We start from the raw sequence: 15,880 nt of genomic DNA, 5'->3' as shown, positions 1-15,880 counted from the left end.
TTTCCTGCTGTCTACTTGACAGATGTACCAACGCTGATGTCCCTCGAATTGTAGGGTGTTGAGACACCTCTTTGGGTTGGAGAGGACGCCATACTTGTAGCTTACCCCAGCGCACATATACTACCAGTGTATGTTGTCCAGTATTGGTAAGATTTATTTTAGTGCGGCATTCAATAGCTTTTTGCAGATGATCTCTTTGTGCTTTATATAACACCTTAATGCCACCCCTTTATATCTCTCAGAGAAAAAAATGCTTTACAGACCAGTCAACAGCCTCTAGGCAACTTTTGAGCAGCCAGTACGTTATATTCAGGTATCCACCAATGTGTGACGTTTACATATGGTATGCTGCCCTTTTATCCACCCCCTCCACATCCGTGGGGGAGGCGTTCACTGGGTGACCACTCTTGCATGTCATAAGGTGATGGAGATCTGAGACACTTTCGGTGCATGTTCTCAAACTTCCCTATACAATAATGTTGCTTGTTCTAATGTATCATCTCCTTTTTACACAGGATTTCTAAGGCAAATTTATCTACTTTAAAATCAATATACCCCTGAAGAAGCGGACACTTGAATACCGCGAAACATGTCGGGTCATTACCCGGTGCTTTTGGTGTAAATCACCGGTTTATATATATTGTCAGTGCCTATTAGAACACATCTGTATACTCCTGATATACTGCTTTATACATGTTTTTTCATTTTATGTCCATGTGTTGTTCTATTTTTGTCATGTTTTTAATCTAAAGAATAAATGTATACATTTTTATATATGATGTTTATTCATCTTTAATTACAGTACCGTAAAAATCCCATCAGCCCTCATTTCTTTTTCTTCACCCTCTCCCTTTTCTCCCCTTCTTCCTCAGCTCCCTTTTCTTACCCACCCTGTTTTTTCCACCTTTATTCCTCTATTGTGTTTTCTTCCTGTCCCCTTTCCCTTTTTTCCTCTTTTTCTTTTCTTTCTCCCCCCTTTGCTTCCCCCTTTTTTTCTCCCCTCCCATCTTGCCCTTCTCCTCCTCCCTTCCTTCTTTTTCTCTCTCTATTTTTCTCCTCCCCTGTTTATTATTTGAAAGTACGGCTTTGGTGCTGGACCCTTCACCCGGATCCTGCACAGACCTGTCTTTTCTTGAATAGTTTGACAGGGATGTTGGTACACCGTTCAATTTTTTCAACAAACACCCCCTTATGCAATTAAACTGGGTGGATAACATACCCGAGGGCGCTCTCTCCTTCTTTTCGGCTTGTCCGAGTGTTTGTTTGATTTGTTATGTACTAATGAATTGATTATAATTGTAATGCTTGCTGGTTAACATACCCTTTTGGCATCCTAGGGGTTTTTTTAATCTTAATTTATAATAAAATATTTTTTTCTCTCTCTCTCTCCCCGACATACAGCGTCCTCATAGTGCTGACTGTCTCGGTGTGGCACGTGGCCATGGACCTATTAGGGAATGCCTGGACGGGGTTTATGACAGATATTCAGTCAAATTGTGGGGTCAGAACAAAAAATGAAGAAGATCTTCAGGTATATTTGGTCAAAATGCAAGGATTACTCAAACGCAAGTCGCATCTGTATTGGCACACCGAATTCTTCTTAAAATACATCAATGATAACATCAGTCCTCAGGGACTCAGGATACATAATCTCCCTACTCTGCGAGACCCCTCGGAGAGTTTTAAAAAAGAGTGGGAAAGTATCCTTAATACCTGCAGTACAGAATTAATGAAGACCTTGGTGACCCAGTACAAGTCAGACATGGTTGCTCTAGATAAGGAGATTGCAGTGGTCAACACTAAATTTGAACATATCTTTGAGACACCGACCTTCGCCACTTGTTGGCAGGAGGTCAAAAGCAAATTAGAAGCTTTAAATAAAGAAATTATAACGAAAAAACAATTAAAATACAATAAAGACAAACAAGCCTTTGTAGAAGGCTATGCCTATAAATGGAGCACCAGGAACCACCCCTCACGCTCACGTAGACCCCTCACATATAATACTCTTGAAAATACAGAAGATCACATGGAGTCAGACTCCTCTATCTCGAGTTCCACTTCACAACAATCACATGGTTCTAGATATAGTACCATGTCGACACATAACCGTACTAAACCACAAAAACGGGGCAGGGGAGGTTCGGGACCTTCACCCAACCAACCCAATAAAAATAGTAAAAAGAAACCGGACACTCGTGCACAACTGAAAGCACAATCACAAATGGTAAACCTTACTCCCACGGTTCAGAAAATCCTCTCTAAAGGTCTTATACCTCACACCCAGGCTGAAAACACATCGTCCGTATCTAATGACGATGGTTTTTTAGTCCTACCCAACACCCCCACTCCCAGGAACTCCAAACAAGGCAAATTAGATACATATGTGAAACCACTGACCAATTAATTTCCTGCTCGGACTCTACTACAAAAAATTTCAATATTATTAATTTGACTAATGTCCAACTGACTAAGGCACAGGAAGAGGTGTTGGGTCTGGGTCTTGGCTTCTGTCCCTCTAAATCTATTGACACTCCTGAAACGATCAAGGACTTGCATTTATTTGCAAGAAACCTGACTTTTAGATACATTTTTGATAATGATAGAAAACAAAAACAACTTGAGCGACAGATAGCCGAACAGACCAAACACCTCTCCATGGCCGAAAGTCGGGCTTTGAGAGACTTGGTCCTCCTGTATGAGGAGGGAAACACGGAAGTGGTCTCGGTCATTGATGCACCGGACCCCTCTGTGGAACCTTCCCAGGCACAGAGGACCTTGATCCCTAAAAAAACTTTTAAACCAAAATCGGAAAAGTTTCCTGACCTCACCACTAACCCAAACATCTGGACCTTTGTTCAAAGGGTTTCTCAAGACCTGACAACAACATCTTGACCAACAGTACCCAGTAATTTAACACATGAACAAACTATGGCCCTAAAGCAATTGCAAGCCAACAAAAACATCCTTATTAAACCATCCGATAAGGGAGGCAACATCGTTATTTTGTCGCCCCCCCAATATGAACAGATGTGTCTCGAGGTCTTGGATAACACCGACTGGTATCGCCCGATTTCTTTAACATGCATTCAGGATTACATGGAGGAATACAAACTCCTCTGCACCAATGCCTTATTGAAGGGTCTGATTGATAAGGACGTATATACATTTTTGAATATTAAATACCCCAAAACACCAACTTTTTATACGTTGCCTAAGGTGCATAAGGATATCTCCTCCCCTCCAGGTAGACCCATTATATCGGGCAATGAGTCATTAACAGAACATGCGAGTCAATTTGTTGACTCCTTTCTGATCCCCCACGTACATGGCCTGCCTTCTTACATACGTGACACAACAGACCTTCTCAAACATCTAGAACAGATTCAGGTCCCTCTGGATGCCCTGCTCGTAGCCATTGATATTGAGGCATTTTACTCGAGTATCCCGCACGAGCAGGGCATCCGGATGGCTGAATCCTTCTTGAAAGAACAAGACCGTACCACCTGGCCTCTAATGAACTTTGTTCTCGAATTATTAAGATTCATTTTAACGAGAAACTACTTTACATTCCTTGACCAGACCTATTTACAAATACAGGGGGTTGCGATGGGCACTTGCTGCGCGCCGTCCTATGCCAACCTTTATCTTGGAGGCTGGGAACGTATGGTGTTTTCCAACGACAGCATGGAGCGGTGGCTGTCTTACATCTTGATCTGGTATAGATTTATTGATGACTTATTGATTATCTGGACAGGCACCAGAGAGGATCTACAGCAATTTTTGCTAGCTTTGGATAACAATGATCTAAATTTAAAATTCACCCACACAATAAGTCACCAACAAATTTCATTTTTGGACATTAACATCTCTCTGATGCCTGATGGTCATATCGATACAGACCTATACCGCAAACCAAGCGCTGGAAACACCATACTATGCGCAGCAAGTGCCCATCCCAACCCCCTTATTAAGAGCATCCCTTTTGCTCAATACCTCAGACTTCGTAGGAATTGTGCCACTGACAATAATTTTCACATTCAAGCCAATAAATTGAAACAAAGGTTGCTTGCCAGAGGCTATTCCAAAAGCCTTTTGAGAAAAGCCTTTAATCGAGCCAAGTCCTGTTCCAGATCTGAACTTCTATACAAAACCACTCTCAAAGATGATCAGCACAATGTGAGATTCATCACGAGATTTTCGGCACATGAAGGCATACTTCGAGATGTCTTGCCACCCCTTTATATCTCTCAGAGAAAAAAATGCTTTACAGACCAGTCAACAGCCTCTAGGCAACTTTTGAGCAGCCAGTACGTTATATTCAGGTATCCACCAATGTGTGACGTTTACATATGGTATGCTGCCCTTTTATCCACCCCCTCCACATCCGTGGGGGAGGCGTTCACTGGGTGACCACTCTTGCATGTTATAAGGTGATGGAGATCTGAGACACTTTCGGTGCATGTTCTCAAACTTCCCTATACAATAATGTTGCTTGTTCTAATGTATCATCTCCTTTTTACACAGGATTTTTAAGGCAAATTTATCTACTTTAAAATCAATATACCCCTGAAGAAGCGGACACTTGAATACCGCGAAACATGTCGGGTCATTACCCGGTGCTTTTGGTGTAAATCACCGGTTTATATATATTGTCATTGCCTATTAGAACACATCTGTATACTCCTGATATACTGCTTTATACATGTTTTTTCATTTTATGTCCATGTGTTGTTCTATTTTTGTCATGTTTTTAATCTAAAGAATAAATGTATACATTTTTATATATGATGTTTATTCATCTTTAATTACAGTACCGTAAAAATCCCATCAGCCCTCATTTCTTTTTCTTCACCCTCTCCCTTTTCTCCCCTTCTTCCTCAGCTCCCTTTTCTTACCCACCCTGTTTTTTCCACCTTTATTCCTCTATTGTGTTTTCTTCCTGTCCCCTTTCCCTTTTTTCCTCTTTTTCTTTTCTTTCTCCCCCCTTTGCTTCCCCCTTTTTTTCTCCCCTCCCATCTTGCCCTTCTCCTCCTCCCTTCCTTCTTTTTCTCTCTCTATTTTTCTCCTCCCCTGTTTATTATTTGAAAGTACGGCTTTGGTGCTGGACCCTTCACCCGGATCCTGCACAGACCTGTCTTTTCTTGAATAGTTTGACAGGGATGTTGGTACACCGTTCAATTTTTTCAACAAACACCCCCTTATGCAATTAAACTGGGTGGATAACATACCCGAGGGCGCTCTCTCCTTCTTTTCGGCTTGTCCGAGTGTTTGTTTGATTTGTTATGTACTAATGAATTGATTATAATTGTAATGCTTGCTGGTTAACATACCCTTTTGGCATCCTAGGGGTTTTTTTAATCTTAATTTATAATAAAATATTTTTTTCTCTCTCTCTCCCCGACATCCAGCGTCCTCATAGTGCTGACTGTCTCGGTGTGGCACGTGGCCATGGACCTATTAGGGAATGCCTGGACGGGGTTTATGACAGATATTCAGTCAAATTGTGGGGTCAGAACAAAAAATGAAGAAGATCTTCAGGTATATTTGGTCAAAATGCAAGGATTACTCAAACGCAAGTCGCATCTGTATTGGCACACCGAATTCTTCTTAAAATACATCAATGATAACATCAGTCCTCAGGGACTCAGGATACATAATCTCCCTACTCTGCGAGACCCCTCGGAGAGTTTTAAAAAAGAGTGGGAAAGTATCCTTAATACCTGCAGTACAGAATTAATGAAGACCTTGGTGACCCAGTACAAGTCAGACATGGTTGCTCTAGATAAGGAGATTGCAGTGGTCAACACTAAATTTGAACATATCTTTGAGACACCGACCTTCACCACTTGTTGGCAGGAGGTCAAAAGCAAATTAGAAGCTTTAAATAAAGAAATTATAACGAAAAAACAATTAAAATACAATAAAGACAAACAAGCCTTTGTAGAAGGCTATGCCTATAAATGGAGCACCAGGAACCACCCCTCACGCTCACGTAGACCCCTCACATATAATACTCTTGAAAATACAGAAGATCACATGGAGTCAGACTCCTCTATCTCGAGTTCCACTTCACAACAATCACATGGTTCTAGATATAGTACCATGTCGACACATAACCGTACTAAACCACAAAAACGGGGCAGCGGAGGTTCGGGACCTTCACCCAACCAACCCAATAAAAATAGTAAAAAGAAACCGGACACTCGTGCACAACTGAAAGCACAATCACAAATGGTAAACCTTACTCCCACGGTTCAGAAAATCCTCTCTAAAGGTCTTATACCTCACACCCAGGCTGAAAACACATCGTCCGTATCTAATGACGATGGTTTTTTAGTCCTACCCAACACCCCCACTCCCAGGAACTCCAAACAAGGCAAATTAGATACATATGTGAAACCACTGACCAATTAATTTCCTGCTCGGACTCTACTACAAAAAATTTCAATATTATTAATTTGACTAATGTCCAACTGACTAAGGCACAGGAAGAGGTGTTGGGTCTGGGTCTTGGCTTCTGTCCCTCTAAATCTATTGACACTCCTGAAACGATCAAGGACTTGCATTTATTTGCAAGAAACCTGACTTTTAGATACATTTTTGATAATGATAGAAAACAAAAACAACTTGAGCGACAGATAGCCGAACAGACCAAACACCTCTCCATGGCCGAAAGTCGGGCTTTGAGAGACTTGGTCCTCCTGTATGAGGAGGGAAACACGGAAGTGGTCTCGGTCATTGATGCACCGGACCCCTCTGTGGAACCTTCCCAGGCACAGAGGACCTTGATCCCTAAAAAAACTTTTAAACCAAAATTGGAAAAGTTTCCTGACCTCACCACTAACCCAAACATCTGGACCTTTGTTCAAAGGGTTTCTCAAGACCTGACAACAACATCTTGACCAACAGTACCCAGTAATTTAACACATGAACAAACTATGGCCCTAAAGCAATTGCAAGCCAACAAAAACATCCTTATTAAACCATCCGATAAGGGAGGCAACATCGTTATTTTGTCGCCCCCCCAATATGAACAGATGTGTCTCGAGGTCTTGGATAACACCGACTGGTATCGCCCGATTTCTTTAACATGCATTCAGGATTACATGGAGGAATACAAACTCCTCTGCACCAATGCCTTATTGAAGGGTCTGATTGATAAGGACGTATATACATTTTTGAATATTAAATACCCCAAAACACCAACTTTTTATACGTTGCCTAAGGTGCATAAGGATATCTCCTCCCCTCCAGGTAGACCCATTATATCGGGCAATGAGTCATTAACAGAACATGCGAGTCAATTTGTTGACTCCTTTCTGATCCCCCACGTACATGGCCTGCCTTCTTACATACGTGACACAACAGACCTTCTCAAACATCTAGAACAGATTCAGGTCCCTCTGGATGCCCTGCTCGTAGCCATTGATATTGAAGCATTTTACTCGAGTATCCCGCACGAGCAGGGCATCCGGATGGCTGAATCCTTCTTGAAAGAACAAGACCGTACCACCTGGCCTCTAATGAACTTTGTTCTCGAATTATTAAGATTCATTTTAACGAGAAACTACTTTACATTCCTTGACCAGACCTATTTACAAATACAGGGGGTTGCGATGGGCACTTGCTGCGCGCCGTCCTATGCCAACCTTTATCTTGGAGGCTGGGAACGTATGGTGTTTTCCAACGACAGCATGGAGCGGTGGCTGTCTTACATCTTGATCTGGTATAGATTTATTGATGACTTATTGATTATCTGGACAGGCACCAGAGAGGATCTACAGCAATTTTTGCTAGCTTTGGATAACAATGATCTAAATTTAAAATTCACCCACACAATAAGTCACCAACAAATTTCATTTTTGGACATTAACATCTCTCTGATGCCTGATGGTCATATTGATACAGACCTATACCGCAAACCAAGCGCTGGAAACACCATACTATGCGCAGCAAGTGCCCATCCCAACCCCCTTATTAAGAGCATCCCTTTTGCTCAATACCTCAGACTTCGTAGGAATTGTGCCACTGACAATAATTTTCACATTCAAGCCAATAAATTGAAACAAAGGTTGCTTGCCAGAGGCTATTCCAAAAGCCTTTTGAGAAAAGCCTTTAATCGAGCCAAGTCCTGTTCCAGATCTGAACTTCTATACAAAACCACTCTCAAAGATGATCAGCACAATGTGAGATTCATCACGAGATTTTCGGCACATGAAGGCATACTTCGAGATGTCTTGCGTAAACACTGGCCAATTCTCACACAGGACTATACGCTGAACAAATATTTAAGATCTAAACCAGATCTGGTTTTTAGGAGAGCAACTTCCCTCAGGGACAGTCTTGTAAAAAGTCACTATAACACTCAAGCCCCTCATCCTAAAACCAAAAAAGGCACATACCCCTGTGGGTCCTGCAACAAATGCCCTTGGATCAACACGGGTAATGGCATTCGCCTACCCAATGGCCAGTGGTGGAAGTCCAAACAGTATGCTGACTGTAATACACAGGGATTGGTCTATTTAATGACCTGTCAATGTGGCTCCTATTACGTCGGCAAAACCATACGCAAATTAGGCCAAAGGATTGGCGATCACGTATATTATTCAGAAGGAGGCACATACCAGACCAGTGTTACCCGACATATAAATTTATACCACAAATTTGACAACTCGGTTGTCTCTTTTTTCGTCCTGGAGGTCATTCCTCAAGACCCCCGGGGTGGAAACTGGGACAAGCGCATCTTGCAAAAAGAATCTTATTGGATCGAAGCATTAGACGCTACCAAACCCCCAGGCATAAATGTAATGGTCTCCTATAAACCATTTCTAGGGTAACATATGCAATGGGTTCTGTTCCCATCCTGTCATCCACCCTCTGGGAGGCCCTGGGTGGGTCCATTAGGCCAGCTGTCATGCTGACTCAGCGCACAGATGTCTGGAATCTTCGGAGACTTTGAGAGTTTCCCACACCCCCATTGTTTTTGGAGGGTGAATGTGTCATTATTGTTTGATTTAACCACATACTGTTATTAAAACTTTTTTTGTTTCTCTCCCCAGGATTGCCACTAACAGGTTATTATCCTATACCAGCAAGCAGATATTGTGATGTTATTTATTTTTGTAATATACCACACAGACTATTCTGTGTTGTTCAAATTTGGTTGTTGTTTATGCTCCAAGTGATGCATGCTATCCATGGGGCCACACAACATACCATGATTACAATATAAACTAAGTATTGTTATGGGTGCTTAAATAAATATGTAACAGTTTATTTATATGTTTTTTGTCCATGGGTTGCAGTACCCACACGGTATACACAAGCTTTTTGTATTTGCATTTAGGGAGGTTTTGTGTACAGTCACCGGTCTCATATTTCTCCATCCTGACGGCGGGGGGGTGTCTTTGCCCGGCATTCCCCACGGATGTGTGGTCCCTGGACTGACTGACACGCTGGGAATGTTCCCATCCGTGTCCGGTCATGTGGTTGCATACAGCCGCAATTGCGGCTGACTATTGTGCAACACGGCGCATGCCCAGTACCTGGGATGCTCCGTTAGGGACCTGACCCTGCGAGCTTACGTCACTTCCGCCCGGAAGTGCGTATGCACGCTGGGTTGAGTGGGTGTTTTAAGAGCGGCGTGACAGCGTTTCCCCCGCAGTTGCCGGGGTTGACGCCGTCTGATACAACACACGGTAAGCACCACAGAACCCCACACGGGGAAGAGATCTTTGAAATGCTGCACTATTCAAATTTATCCCTTTGCTTACACGTACCTCTTTCCATCCCATCTAGACGCTCCTTAGTGAGCCATCGGGGGAAAGGAAAAATAGGGGGAATCACCTCTTAGTAAGTTACCTTTTCCTGCTGTCTACTTGACAGATGTACCAACGCTGATGTCCCTCGAATTGTAGGGTGTTGAGACACCTCTTTGGGTTGGAGAGGACGCCATACTTGTAGCTTTCCCCAGCGCACATATACTACCAGTGTATGTTGTCCAGTATTGGTAAGATTTATTTTAGTGCGGCATTCAATAGCTTTTTGCAGATGATCTCTTTGTGCTTTATATAACACCTTAATGCCACCCCTTTATATCTCTCAGAGAAAAAAATGCTTTACAGACCAGTCAACAGCCTCTAGGCAACTTTTGAGCAGCCAGTACGTTATATTCAGGTATCCACCAATGTGTGACGTTTACATATGGTATGCTGCCCTTTTATCCACCCCCTCCACATCTGTGGGGGAGGCGTTCACTGGGTGACCACTCTTGCATGTCATAAGGTGATGGAGATCTGAGACACTTTCGGTGCATGTTCTCAAACTTCCCTATACAATAATGTTGCTTGTTCTAATGTATCATCTCCTTTTTACACAGGATTTCTAAGGCAAATTTATCTACTTTAAAATCAATATACCCCTGAAGAAGCGGACACTTGAATACCGCGAAACATGTCGGGTCATTACCCGGTGCTTTTGGTGTAAATCACCGGTTTATATATATTGTCATTGCCTATTAGAACACATCTGTATACTCCTGATATACTGCTTTATACATGTTTTTTCATTTTATGTCCATGTGTTGTTCTATTTTTGTCATGTTTTTAATCTAAAGAATAAATGTATACATTTTTATATATGATGTTTATTCATCTTTAATTACAGTACCGTAAAAATCCCATCAGCCCTCATTTCTTTTTCTTCACCCTCTCCCTTTTCTCCCCTTCTTCCTCAGCTCCCTTTTCTTACCCACCCTGTTTTTTCCACCTTTATTCCTCTATTGTGTTTTCTTCCTGTCCCCTTTCCCTTTTTTCCTCTTTTTCTTTTCTTTCTCCCCCCTTTGCTTCCCCCTTTTTTTCTCCCCTCCCATCTTGCCCTTCTCCTCCTCCCTTCCTTCTTTTTCTCTCTCTATTTTTCTCCTCCCCTCTTTATTATTTGATTTTATTTGGTGCTGGACCCTTCACCCGGATCCTGCACAGACCTGTCCTTTCTTGAATAGTTTGACAGGGATGTTGGTACACCGTTCAACTTTTTCAACAAACACCCCCTTATGCAAGTTTGTACTTATGTCACTATATCTGTCATTATCTAATTAAATGTTATATTTCTGCAAGTGTTTGTGTGATCTCTTTTTGCACATCTCAAAGAATAAACCTCACATAAACTATCACGTAACCATGATAAAACAATGGCAAATGACTGGTCACTAGTATTCCATTTGGTATCTCTGCAGCTAATCTCCCCCTCCTTACAAAAACACAGTGCATTGTTCTGCACTGTCTCCATGTGGATGTAGCCATCTTGGCTCGCCAGCAAGGAGCCATTGAAAGTACAGTTATAACATCACCAAATTTCACTCTAAATTTCCTTAGACTAGCAGTCAGAGGCATTGGTGCCTTGGGTCTCACACTGCAGATACACAGCTATAAGGCTGTAGACACAGGAGTGTCTAGACACCTTCACATACCAGGAAAATGCACTATTTTTAAGAAGGAACTTCAAATAAATGGTGCTTTTTTCAGAGTACTGTTTAGGCACAATAAACAATTCTGATAAATACAAACAAAATTATATCTGCGCTTGGTTAATAAATTCGAATTGGCAGCCAGCACCAACAGGTTTGACCCTACACCCGCAATACAAATTTAAAACAAAGGGTGCACCGCCAACAGAAAGTCCTATAAAACACTATAATATAAAGTCAATACGTTGCAACTTGCAAAGATGTTGAAGGAAATCCCCACAGCAACTGAAGTGAAAAGAGTGCACATGTCACCACCATGGAAAAGAGGGGCAATCCTGCTTACCGAATGGTGTTGACCTTCAGATTATAGAGAGGTCAATACCTTGATATGAGAAGCTTGGATTGGAAGAATCCACTTTAGAGCCAGGCACACACAGCGTTCCCCAAATGCAGTATCTAGATCCAGGTACACTCCACACTAGTATAGTGAACTTCCACTCCCCAAGTAGTATATAAACCCATGGGCAATAAGCCTCAAAACATAAAGTGCTAAAATAGGGTAGTAGTTCTAAAATTGCTGAACAAACTAGTTTATTTTACTAAGATACACTTACATTCCATATAAGCATTACAAGCGTGTAACGTGTGATCAAAGAATACAAAAGAAGAGCTTAACTTACCTTTCGTAAAGCTTCATGACTTGACTCCTCGTTGAAAGCATTCAAATTTACAAAGCAGATCTGCAAAACATAAAGAATTTGAGAGGTTAATGCTGTTTTTGAATCCCATTACACGAGTACTCTTAGCTCAAGATGTTTCTTTTCAGTGTATGTGAAGCACTGTGTTGCTTAAATGTAAAAATCCATTAGCCGTAAGTGTAGTGGATGAGAAATTTTAATACCAACTATGTGATCTCTAGCCCTACTTCAAATGGAGAATTAATGCCACAGAGTAATGATTTTGTGCATAGTTGAGTTGCTTAGCTTTGTTTCCATGTCCTATGAATGAAAACATAGGAACTGGGGTGCAGAAAAATGGCAGCAGGTGCTCTGGCATGATGAGGCAAAATTTGAAATATTTGGCTGTAGCAGAAGGCAGTTTGTTCGTGTGGTACAATATTGATTGACTGCAGGCAACAATGAAGCATGGTGGAGGTTCCTTGCAAGTATGGGGCTGTTTTATGCAAATTGAGTTGGTGATTTGGTCAAGATCAATAGTGTCCTCAATGCTGAGAAATAAGGGCAGATACTTATCCACCAAGCCATACCATCAGGGAGGCATGTGATTGGCCCCAAATTTATTCAGCAAAATGGCCCCAAACATACAGCCAATGTCATTAGGAAAAGTGATGTTTTTTCCATATTATCGAGTCTGTCGGAGATTACATGAAGAGAAAGAAGGATTTGAGAAACCTTCACCCACAGAAGATCTGTGGTTAGTTCTCCAAAATGTTTGCAACAACCTACTTGCCGAGTTCCTTCAAAAACTGTGTGTGTGTGCAAGTGTACATAGAAGAATTGATGCTGTTTTGAAGGCAAAGGGCGGTCAAAACAAATATTGATTTGATTTGGATTTTCTTCTGTTCATTTTCTTTCAATTTCAGTATTGATAAACTATTAACACATTACTAAAAGCATTCTTAATTTACAGCATTTCTTCATACCTGCCTAGAATTTTTGCACAGTACTTTATATATAATTTTTTTTAAAGGATACTCCAATTTAACTTGAATTTAGGCATGAGATAATGCAAGAAGCATGTAGGCATATGCTTCAAAAGGGTTTACTGCATTGTGTGCTCTTTTATGTTTTTTTTTTTACCCAAAAAGTTTTTTTACGGAAATATTTTAAGACATAAAATAGAACATGGTTAGTCATACATAAGTGTACAAAACACATTGGGGAGAGAGGTTCCAGTCATGTTACATACAAGTGAATAACATAAAACTCTACTGAAAACACACTCCGGGTAATGCAGCAACCCAGGTCACAAATGGGGGGTTCGAATTCTTATTTGATCTCAGGGCCAATGAGTCGAGAGGTTAGGCAGAGGATGGCATTGGGGGATCCTCTTCCACATGCCTGGCTACCAATTCCTACTTAAAAAGGTGTTATTCAGAGTGCATGTATCATGGGGGGGGGGGGGGGGGAGGCGAATGGTGCCGTCTGAGTAGGTGATTAGGGTATGTCTGCATTTTACAAAAATAGCACAGAGGAGCATGGAGGCGGGCGGTATAAAGTCCGATTTTGATTAATACACGGACAAAGGCTGTTGGGCTGTTGAGCGACCGGAGCAAAGGAGAAGAGGAAGTGGGGAGGGGTGAGGGAGGGGGAAAAAGGGGGAGGAGAAAGGGAGGCGACCATCCCTTACTACATCCCCGAAGATTTACAGGGAGTTGGACCGGCCCCAGCTTAGGAGGTATAGATATCAGGGATGTTCTTGGAAGGAGGTGAAGTATGAAGGTCAGAATCCATACTATAATTAATAGCAAAACAGGTTGAGGTGCAATCTAGTAACTGAGTGGAATTGTGTAATGGCTGGGTGGGGGGATTTGTCAGATGAGAGTATTCAGTGGTCTCAAAAGGTGAGTCAAGCAAGCCCATTTGGTAGAGAATTTTTTAGGAGAGTCTCGGGCTATACAGATCAGTTCCTCCATCTCAGCTATTTTGAGGATCTTGGTGAACTATTTCTTAATTAAAGGGTGGTGGGGGGTACACCAGTGGGTCGGGATGCACTTTTTGACGGCACTGTGATAAGCAGGGAGTCTAAGTTGTAAGTGGTCACCAACGAGATAATGCAGTGCATGACCACCGCAGTAGCGTCCCATGATCAGACTGACATCTTAAGCAGGGAGTTTGTGTTGTGGCGGAATGCGTGTTGAAGTGTGGGGGTTTGGTATCAGTGTGCCTTGAGTTTATATCCATTTTCTTGGGTTGATATGTTAATTGAGCATTTGTGGATGTTTTGGTGTATGCATTCCCAATCCTCCGGTGGGATGGAAAGAGAGAGGTCCTTCTCCCATACCATGCAGGAGATACCAACATTAGGAGAAAGGTCTGCAAACAGCCATGAATGTATTGTGGAAATCAGTTAATGTTGGGGAGCTTTCATAAAGCATATAGCCTCAAACTGTGTTAGGGGTCTAGAGATGGAGGGCCCTCCATCCAGAGAGCAAAGAAAGTGCAAAATAAGTAGCTAGATCCGGGGGGGGGGGGGGATGCATGCCAGGAGGGAAGTCGGGGTTGAGCCAGAGTGGAGTGAGAGGGTCCAGAATGGATGAAAATGCTAAAACAGTGTAAGGGTATGTCCGATGAGGGGATGTAGGCATATCTCAGTTGGAATGTGGTGGGAGAACAGCCAAGGCAAAGAACTCAAAGAAGTGAAAGAGGCCTCCAACTTTAACCAACCCTTGAGTTTATCATGCACGTTCAAATAATTTATTCTTGAGAGGTGGCAGACGTGATAGCAATTTTGGAGTTCCTGCAATCCAATCCCTCATTATGTTTGGGCAGGGAGAGTTGGGCATAATTTATTCTAGGTCTACAGTTACCCTAAAAAAAAAACCTGGATCATATGCTTTTATAAGTTAAAAAAAAAAAAAAGCTAAGGGGAGCTGAATTGGCACCATTTGTAGAACGTATTATAAGCATGGAAGAGCATTTATTTTTAGGATCACAGCCCTGCCAAACCAGAAAAAACAGTTTTTGTCCAAAGTTTGAGGTAATTTGTTATGTCTTGTAAACTAGGTAGATAGTTCTTTAGGTATAAATTTCATAAGCATAAGGAAATTTGGATACCTAGGTAGGTTATAGCTTCTGATTTCCAGAGGAAAGGGAAATTTTCCTGGCATTGAGTGAGAGTCTGTGGTGGGAGTGATATATTGAGTGTGTAACACTTTGTGAATACAGTGCCTTGCAAAAGTATTCGGCCCCCTTGAACTTTGCGACCTTTTGCCACATTTCAGGCTTCAAACATAAAGACATAAAACTGTAATTTTTTGTGAAGAATAAAACAAGTGGGACACAATCATGAAGTGGAACGAAATTTATTGGATATTTCAAACTTTTTTAACAAATAAAAAACTGAAAAATTGGGCGTGCAAAATTATTCAGCTCCCTTAAGTTAATACTTTGTAGCGCCACCTTTTGCTGCGATTACAGCTGTAAGTCGCTTGGGGTATGTCTCTATCAGTTTTGCACATCAAGAGACTGAAATTTTTGCCCATTCCTCCTTGCAAAACAGCTCGAGCTCAGTGAGGTTGGATGGAGAGCGTTTGTGAACAGCAATTTTCAGTTCTTTCCACAGATTCTCGATTGGATTCAGGTCTGGACTTTGACTTGGCCATTCTAACACCTGGATATGTTTATTTGTCAACCATTCCATTGTATATTTTGCTTTATGTTTTGGATCATT

The 15,880-nt window shown here is 41.8% G+C and overlaps 1 protein-coding gene across 1 annotated transcript in view; it reads right to left on the bottom strand.

Annotated features, from left to right (window-relative positions):
• The window catches only part of SPHKAP (SPHK1 interactor, AKAP domain containing), a 257,420-nt gene that overhangs the window by 58,654 nt on the left and 182,886 nt on the right, over window positions 1-15,880 (bottom strand). The window contains exon 3 of the mRNA XM_082249593.1: window positions 12,148-12,207. Coding sequence (XP_082105719.1) covers window positions 12,148-12,207 — 60 coding nt within the window. The remainder of the gene's footprint in view (window positions 1-12,147; window positions 12,208-15,880) is intronic.

This window comes from Pelophylax lessonae, assembly GCF_965119305.1.
Source record: "Pelophylax lessonae genome assembly, chromosome: 3".
Taxonomy (NCBI): Eukaryota; Metazoa; Chordata; class Amphibia; order Anura; family Ranidae; genus Pelophylax; species Pelophylax lessonae.
This window is presented reverse-complemented; position numbering and strand designations above follow the sequence as displayed.